Here is a 9,805-nt window from a genome sequence, read left to right as displayed (position 1 = left end):
TGTCACTAATCTGCGATAATGACTCCTTGTCAGATCCTGTCTCTCACGATGGCAAAGTGCAACAGCGCGAGGTCACGCTGCGCTGCACACAACACCACACGCTGTAGAAGGATAATTTTGTCATCTGTGGGGTTTAAGCCAACGCTCGATTAGACGACTTGAACACACGGCTTGCTGCAGAGCCTAACGCTTTCAAATAGGCTCGCTGCTATCATTTGAGCAAAGCGCGTTTGCGAATCCGCATATTACCTCTCGTTCAGCGCCAAATTCAGGCCTCCAAGCGCTCCGATAACAAAGAGGTGGTGTACGCCCTTGTTGCACAAGCTGCATGGTTCTGTTTTGAGCGCATTCTTCCTGGCATCACCTACGCGAATGTCGGTTGCGGCCACCCTACTGTTCAGTGAGCGTTCGAAGAAGTGGCGAGCATTCTAAGCAGTGGCGAGCATCTCGTACTTCAGCCACTCGATCCAGAGTTGGGCCTTGTGTTTCTCATTCGGGCAAATATTACTCCTCAACAGCAATAATAGCACGTCATATGAGTACATGTAATACTACTGCTCTGTAAGTGAAGTACCAAACTTAGCTGAAAACGTAGCACTGCTTTCTAGAGTAGTAAAAGTAAAAAAGTACTTCAAGTAACATTTAAGATTACAATGTGGAAAATACAATTCCTGCACTTATCGGTCAACCAGCGTCGAAAATGGCATCGGACATCGACTACGAAGACGGCGAGATCCTGGAGGAGGGAGAGGAGGTGGAGCAGTCCCCTCCTCCTGCACAATTATCTGTCTCTGATGCTGCTGCGTCCTCCAGCTTGCCAAGTGCTTCTCATGCTCCCGTACAGCCCCCGTCAGCGCTGCTCGCCACACCAAGTCAAAGAAACCCGCGTAAGCGTCTGCACTCGTCGCTACAAGATGCTAGACCCACCGAGTCTGCCTCAATTTATGACAACCGCCCGCCCCTGTCTCACCGCCAGCCGACGCGCTACAACAACAGTAGCGGCAATGGCTACAGCGACCGCAGACGCGACGCAGCTCCCCACGACCACCAGGATGACCGCGCGTACGCCGAAGACTTGATCGTTAAATACCCAAGACAGCAGCCGTGCAGCAACGTCCTACTGGACTTTGCCACGTGGATGGGCGCAGCTCGTAGCCGGAAACGTCTGGACGTCGAGGACGTGCAGAAGCTCGTACTTAATGTGCTCCGTGGTGGCAGTAGGAAGAAGGAAGGCATGGTGAGCCCTTATTTGCTGCCATATCTGACACCTGGAGCTCGACTGCCTAGCAAAGTCTGCATCGTACTATTGGAAAAGCTGCACCCATCAGTGTTGCAGAAATTCCGAGCGAAGTTGAGCTTCTTTGACGAATGTTCCAGTGTTCCAGTGATGCTGACGAAGCAAGAAGGAAGCCAGATCAGGAGATCCGAAGCTCCACTGTCAGAATTGATGTACAAATTCCCAAGACCGACGGTAGATACCCACGAATTGTCGACGGATGAGCTGTTCTACGCCCATGAACTGACGTTCTTGATGAAACACTCGGCTGGATTTACAGATGAACTGGTGTTTACCCCAGCAGGGAAGTTTACACGCAAGAATCAGCCACTGGGAGGAACATGGGAAATTGACGGCGACTTGCTGCATCTGAAGTGGAGACAGCGTACGGTCAAAGCGCCTGCTGCAGTGGATGAGACCCCGACAGACCAGGATACTGCGATGGAGGAAGAGGAAGACGATGCGTATACGTTGGATGTGCTAGTCAGCCAAGACGGCAGCATGCACGAGCTCAGGACGGACCCAGTGACGGACGAGACCTACGCGCACAAGGTACCAGAGCATCTTGCCAAGAAACGTCGGGGCGACGACAAGCCGCGCTCGATCTGGCTGTCACTAGCTAAAGCGATTGCTGTAGACGTGCCACGCTCTGCCGATGGATCGCTACTTCTTCAAAAGGAACAGTCAAAAGATTTTAAACAGGAAGCCGAATCGACGGAGACGAATGGCAAGGATGGACGAGAGGACGAGCCTTTGAAGCGAGAAGCATTCGAGTATTATGTACTTACACCTGAAGAGCTGAAGCAGCACGGATTCCCGACAGATGTAGAGGAGGAACAGCGCAAACTGTTAGAAGCGACGCAGGGGAATACTCGCGACAGATACGTGGCAACGCAGCCACGTTCGGCAATCATAGTTGAAGAGTCTGCCTCTGTCTCAGACGACGAAGAAGGAGCAGCGATGGAGACGGATGAAACTATAGCAAGCGCGTCTTCAAGTGGGGAATTCATTTATGCTCTGGACTGTGAGATGTGCGAGACGGATATCGGCATGGAGCTCACGCGTGTGACGGCTGTAGACATCACAGGCAACGTCGTGTACGATCAGCTGGTGAAGCCACAAAGCACTATCATTAACTACCACACAAAGTTCAGCGGCATCTCCGAGGAGACTCTGCGGGATACGAAGTACACCCTGGCGGACGTGCAGAGGGATCTGACAACTCGGCTCCTCTTCAAGGACACCATTCTGGTGGGTCACTCGTTGACGAGTGACCTGCGTGCTCTTCGACTAGTGCATTCTACGATCGGAGACACAGCCATCCTGTACCCTCATCAACGTGGCTTCCCATTCCGCACCTCGCTTAAGTATCTGACGAAGACATATCTAAAGAAGGATATCCAGATTCAGACTCAGGCTGGACATGACTCGGCGGAAGACGCTATTGCAGCTTTGGAGCTGTTGGTGCTGAAGGTTCGTCGAGGCCCTTGGTTCGGCATCCCCGAGTCAGTCTCCACGGGTGGCGCTTTCGATTCCATTTTGGATAAATCCTTTGCCTTCGAGAAAAAGATGACGATGCTACGTCTTCAAAGCAATGGGGAGCTCACGGAAGATGGAGCTCCCAAGACGACAGTAGCGGAACGAAAGCCGTGGGAACTGTACGCTAGTGGCGATCTGAAGGCTCAGTCGCAGAGTGCGTTCCGCCATGCTCAAGCAGTGAAGGCTAAGGCCGACACCAGCTCTTCAACAGTGCCATCAGACTCAATCTCCGCTACGGCAAACGCTATCTTGAAGGTGGAGAATTGTTTGTCGTGGGAGACACTGAAGACGAGCCTTCATGCTGCCTTGAGTGCCCAGTCAAGCGGAGACATGCAACAGCCAGACCTTTGCTGGGTGGAGATCGAGCCTCCTAGTGCGAGCGCGGCGCTGTGTAACGACTTCGTAGGCAAGCACGATCTCTGGATGGCTGAGCAGCAGGCGTACTGCGAGCAAGTGGATGGGTTCCTGAAACAGCTTCGAGATGAGGTGTTGCCCAAGGGCACACTATTGCTAGCGCTTCCTCAGGGCGATCTGAGCTTGCTGCGATATCTCAAGGGTCTGCGGACGCGCTCCAAGTGGCGTGACGCCACTCCCAGCGGTGATGACATCGCCCCTGAAGAGCTACATGCCGCAGTGGGCGATGCGTTTCGTGGTGCTATGGACAGTTGCCTGTTCCTCACGCAGAAATGATAGACGTGTTGGTCGCCGATAGATTCAGCAATGGCTCTGGCATAAGTACTAAAAATGTTAAGGGAACTACTTTAACAAGTGGTACTTACCGGTAAACTTCGTTTTTTGACACTTTAATAGGACCGTATATGACGTTAAAACACACGCGTGCTTTTAGGTGACATTAGAGAACTTTAGTTTCTGGAATAACGGAAGGCACTCGTTGCATCCACCAACTATTTCGCCATAAAATGCACGAAATCTGAAAAACACATGTGAGCTTAGGGTTAGAAGGTACCGGTATGACTGTCGGTATGAATCTCTACGAGTTGGTTTTTCCTACAAGACCAACTATAAACCAATTTAAGTATATTACATAGGTGACGCATACATGTTATTTTTTTGTCAACAATGTCAAATAAGTTTTATTCGAACATAGGAAATGTGTCGGAATCCCCAACGTTATAGTGCAGACTGATACACGCAAAAGGAGAAGTAGGATTAAAAGAAGAAAAGTGGGGGCGGGCGCTTTAATATAGATTAAGGGTCGGTATTAGCGAAAACTTGCTAGTGGACGAGCTCTTTGGTGGATCGCACTTTTTCTGCGTGTCCACACATGCCACTCGCTAAGATCGGAGCTAAAACTTAGTGGATGGCCCAGGTGGATCAGTTGAGGGCGGGATGGTTTACATCTAATTTGAAGGCGTCTATTTAGATCGAAAAGCGCGCTAGAGCAAGGCCCTTTTCTCTTCGACACATTTAACAACAGAAATCGAAACCTCGTCCAGCGCAGACATGATCGCGCAAGACGTCATCTCCGTCGCTCGACGCCTTCGACGGCAAAAGAACACTCACCTCGTACTACTTCTCTTTGTACTGACGTGGCGACGACCAAGGAAGCCGAGAGTGTCGCGGCAGCGGGTCGATGTGGACTGTGAAATCGAGATGTTACTAAATGAAAACATGTTTGAACGAACCTTTCGCATGTCTGCAGAAAGTTTTAGTCATTTACTGTGGAACGTTACACCAGCCCTCACTGTATCCGAGCAGCAATCAACTAATTCGAGTGGCGAAGCACCCATATCGCCTTCGATAATGCTGATGACGACGTTGCGATACCTGGCGGGGGGATCATACCTTGATATACGTCGTACTGTTGGCATCAGCTCGCCCTCGTATTATCGTGTGATCGATCTGACAATGGGTGCGATTCTTGCTCTTGAGGAGCTTCAGATAACTTTCCCCAATTCGGACTCAGAGAAAGAGGTGGTGATGGAGGCGTTTAAGAACATTAGCAGCGGTGGTGTAATGAGTGGTTGCATTGGCTGTGTAGATGGTTGGCTTTGTCGTATAAAGACACCAACCCTTGCTGATGCTGGCGAAGTCGGTGTTGGTCGCTACTATAGTGGTCATTACGCTTACCCTGGCATTAACGTACAAGCCGTTTGTGATGCTCACTGTCGGTTTATTGCAATCGATGCTAGCTTTCCGGGTAGCACCAATGATGCCCGTGCATTTCGTGACACTGGCGTCTCCAGGGCACTGGATATGCTTCCTACTGGGATGTACATCATTGGAGACAATGCTTACTTTGTAGGTGAGCATTTACTCACGCCGTTTTCTCGCAACCAGATAATGGATGAATATCATGACTCGTTCAACTTTCACGCTAGTCAATTGAGAATTCGGATCGAGATGGCATTCGGACTTTTAACGACGAAGTGGAGAGTTTTCAGGATGCCAATAGAGCGTAACCTAGGCAACGCCACGAAGGCCATTTACACCGCTATGGTGCTCCACAACTACGTTATCAACAAGCGCATGGCCACCGACAATGACTATTGTATTTTTGACGATACTATTCGACCGCTTCGGGTACCAAGCCGAACTCGAAAGTTCAATGATGTTTCCAATCTGATGGGTTACATGTCGAGCGATCTTCGACTCGAAGAAGGACGCAGCAGTATGAGAGACTTCATTGTCGAAACACTTCGAGCGAACCAATCCACTAGACCCCAGTATAATAAACGCCGCAACGCTGTGTAGTTCGTTTACATACAGAAATTCTCCATCGTTTTAGAACATTCTTTACCGAACAACTTGAATGTAATATCCGATATTGTGCTTGCACGACGGCTGTCTCGCCCAGCACCATAGACGTACCAGATTTCGTGGCCACTTGTCCCTCTTCCAGTGTAGGTATCTCATTTCATTCGTAGAATCCAACATGACTCCCGCCTCGTGTTTTCACCTCCTTTCAATGCGTCTCTGTGGGTTCTACTGGCCCAACTTCCGTTTATACAAGTCGGGAGTGTACGAGTCGACGGAGTGTCGCTCTGTTTAGAACGATGTCAACCACGAGGTGTTGGTAGTGGGCTACGGCGTGGAAGATTGGAAGATCCACTGGATCGTCATGAGCAGTTGAGGTTACAAGGACGACTTCTACTGGATCGATTAATCGTTTAACAGCTCCTTCATTTTTTCTCGAACGTACGTCTACTCTGACTGGTCTTTTAACAACGCTCTTTTCTTAGCTCGAACATGTGCAATATCATCGTTGACATCTTGAAGATCATCTTTAGTGTAGCTGCCGTCAGGTGCGTTCATAATCCTCTCTCGTAATGACAGCAGAGAGCTCAACGTGGAGACAAGCTGAGTAAAGCGGCAGTCTATCTCCAATGCCTCAGCAGACTTGTTGCTACTCCGGATTGTCTCTTAAATTTCTGACACCAAATCATCTTTGCTAGGGCTGGACCTGGATCGGGTGCACTTCCTCTTAGACTCTCTTGAACTCTCGCTTTCGCTGTCACTGCTTGTATCCATTGTTTGCAACCGGGCGCGTTTAGGAAGCTTGCCTTCTACAGTCTCCAATACTCCGGGCTTGATGCTTAGCCACTCGTGCATGTACAGAACGTCGATCTTCCCGGAACAAAAAGAGAAAAAGTCGTTGTCGTGTGTACCTGACACGCGGGAGTTAGCTAAAGCAATATTGTATCGACTACTTACGTCCTTCCACATATCGCGAAGTTTTGCTGCGTCATGAGGTACAATGAAGGCTGGGTTATATTTGGCAAACATGGCGAGCGTCGAGTTGAGTTTGCCGAATTCAGCTCGATCGCTAAGATAGGCGTCATGAAAGTCCGTCCAAAATGAGGATCTGGCATGCGTTTGGTTAGAATCCAGCTCTGCCCGCGTTGGTTTGCCGTCAATTTCATGCACTCGGCCCGCAAAAGTCTCAGAAAACATGACATTGAGAAGGCGAATCATGCAGTGGCGTGTACGTCGTTTGATTCCAGCGGCACCTAATGTTTTGGACGGTCCGTCCTCAACTCCAAGTCTCTGCATTTCAGCGAATGCACGTTTTTGCTGTACGAGTAGCGCCACATACCCAACCTTGTGGTCGTTGCAGTCAGCACCCTTCTTAACAATGCGAAGCTGCCGCAAGTAACACTCAGTCCGCAACTGCTTTGCTCCAAACGTCGTCAATTTAGCTTCAGCGTCCTCCGGAGTAACAGTTGAGTCGACGAGGATATCGGCGATGCTGGGCATGGCCTGTTGGGTTGCAGCGCTGGATGACATATTGGACAGTGTACACCGAAGATCTGAGGCGGTTGTGGTCTTGAGTAGAAAAGATGGAGTGAACACGACAGTGTCGTGCAAAGATAATATTCTATCCCGTTGCTACCTCTACCTCTGACGTGGTGCACTCCAGCGTGGTGAGTATTCCCTCCATCCACCCTCCGTCCACGGCCACCACCCCTAATTTTCGACGGTGGACGTGGATCTGATTCCGTTTTGGTGGCCCCATCCGGTGTCCACCAACATCTGCATCCCTGGGATTCTATTGGGCCACTAGAGCCAAATCCACCATTTTTCGCTGGCTAATACCGGGCCTAAGCCGTTTTTTATTAGAAAGTAGGCATTAAAAAGTAACAAGAATCCATTTTTCTTTGTAGTTACTTAGAAGTATTCTTGATTTGCATCCCGAAGAGTACATAGCAGAAGATCTTGTAGCGAATTCTCTCCAGTTCTTTCTCTGACAATGGTTCCGTATCAGTAGATACAATCTTGTCTGGTGACAATATGTATGTTGACACGTAGTAGTCGAACCAGTGAGCCACATATACGCCACAACTGAATCCGTCTTGTTGAGGCCACGCGCGAAATTCTCGAATCTCCAATTTGTAGGCTGGGTCGACCAGCTCCAAAAATACTTTAACCACCTTCCTTTTCACCTCATCTTCGTGTTTCTTCCTGTGAAAGGGGTCGTAGATCCAGATCACGCGTCTCTTAATATCAATTATAACTCCACACCAATGTCCGTAGTCGATATTAATGTAGATTGAACACAGCATTGCTAAACCATCGTGACATTTGCTGAAAAGCTGGCTCTTTGTGTCTAAGAGTCGATTGCGCTGGTCATCATCCTCGAAATGCGAAAACGTCGGGTTGATTACGTGAATATTTGGAGGGGGATTACACGATGCCTCTGCTGCAATTCGTTGCGTTGCGCCCATCAGACACTGATCACTGAGCCATCCATCGTTGCCAAATCTAGCAAGCTCGGCAAATTCCACGGATACTCCACCAGAATTAACTGACCCACGTAGATCTAACTCTAAAACAGTCTCCACAATCGCATTTCTCTCTTCCTCCTCATCAGGATTTTCAAACTTCACACTCTTAATCCATGATACCAGCGCCTTTGCTCCACGAACAACGGATGCCATGGAATGCCATTGCTGCATAATTGCAATATCGTTTGCCCGAAATGTCCCCACCTTCAAAATCACCACGGCAACATCGTCATGGGAGACATCCCTCCCATTGTTTGCTTTCTCGCGGAGTATCACGTTTTCAATTGCAGTGATACACTTGTTAACTAGCGCAACTACAATTAACGGTTCATATATATGTTAGTTTCAATTTACACAATAGTTGGTATCGTGTCGTTGGTAATTGGTGCTGAATTGGTAATTGGTACACGACTCCCAACTATAGCCCACTGCTTACCCATCAAACCAATTTTGAACCAACTATACCAACGCGAGCACAAGATAGCAAACTTACCAGGCAGAACACCACGGACTGCATGCATTAGTTGAAGACCGCTAAACTCGTCTTCAATTTCAGAGAGCGTAATTGGCTCGTGCAGCGCAAGGTCGGAGTCATTAATCATGTTGCTTTCTCCACAATTATCATCCGCACCAACCGGTACGGGGTTCCCATTATCTCTAGCGTTCCGCTCGAGGCACTCAAGATGCGAAAGCCATCGACTATAGTCTGTCGTCCCTTTGTCAGCAACGACTTCTGCGATCCGTTGGCAAACGGCTAATGCGTTCTTGTACTTGGCATTGTGTGAAATCACTTTTGATGACTTCACCCCAGGCACGTCTGCAATCGCAAAGCTAGACACCTCCACTGGGCGCAGGTCAGCATCCTCATCTTCTTCAAGCAAGCACCATCGTGGCGGGATATTTTCGCAGGGAATAGCCGTAGATTTTGACTGCTGAAGCCGCAGAAATATAATATGGCGACACGGTAACATTTTCATGTTCTGTTCAGTTTCACCATCAATCAGTGAATGCTGCGCAAACGCTCCACACCCGAATTTGTCCGTCACCATGAAGCTAAAAAGCCGATACCTAGAAAGGAATAGTTGAGAATGGTTAGAAAGATATGATAATATAAGCTAAATAAACATGATTGGTAAGTAATTGGTATAGTAGTTGGTATAGTAACTGGTAGCGCAATTGGGTATCCAATTATTTCCCAACTATACCAACTATACCAACAGAGTCACCAACCAAACCAATTACGTCATTCTGCCCACCTGTTGATGTTCGTGCCATGAGTAGCATCAATGCAGACCACCTCAGGGAACAGACGCGCCATGCGTCTCATATGACTCGTCTGGAAGGCAATACAGCTCGTTAACTGAGAGTCCGTGTCTCGGTACACCCTCACCACGTTACCGGGGCCCTCGCTGAAGTCCTGTAGTAGCTCCGTAACGCGAATGTTGGCGTCAGGCGAGGTGTAGGACTCACGTCTCATCTCCGCGATCATGTTGTTTACATCTTGCGTTTGAATCGGCTTTCCAGATACATCTTTCAGGTATCGGAGGATTCTTTTTTCTCTTGGCTCCACCTTCATAAAAACAAACTTAGTGATACGTAAATAATAAAACAATTTCCTGGTTGCTTGCGACGTACCTTGCCAAATTGTCCGAGCACACTTCGAGTAGCAGGTGACGTGATCTTCCGCGTCTCTGCGTATGTGTTGAACACGTTCTTGCCGATGGCGTGGTTGTGTGTGTGGAAT

The 9,805-nt window shown here is 48.9% G+C and overlaps 1 protein-coding gene across 1 annotated transcript; it reads left to right on the top strand.

Annotated features, from left to right (window-relative positions):
- Positions 1 to 700: 700 nt before the first annotated feature.
- Positions 701 to 3,505, top strand: PITG_08447 (exonuclease, putative; the record flags this gene model as incomplete). Its single annotated transcript, XM_002903784.1, has 4 exons — positions 701 to 762; positions 880 to 1,915; positions 2,021 to 2,992; positions 3,155 to 3,505. The coding sequence occupies 4 exons, from the start codon at positions 701 to 703 to the stop codon at positions 3,503 to 3,505; spliced, it is 2,421 nt and encodes an 806-aa protein (XP_002903830.1).
- Between the last annotated feature and the right edge of the window lie 6,300 nt (positions 3,506 to 9,805).

This window comes from Phytophthora infestans, genomic scaffold (genome assembly GCF_000142945.1).
Source record: "Phytophthora infestans T30-4 supercont1.13 genomic scaffold, whole genome shotgun sequence".
In the NCBI taxonomy this organism is placed as follows: domain Eukaryota; phylum Oomycota; class Peronosporomycetes; order Peronosporales; family Peronosporaceae; genus Phytophthora; species Phytophthora infestans.
The sequence above is the reverse complement of the archived record's forward strand: the minus strand, read 5'-3'. Positions and strand labels throughout refer to the sequence as shown.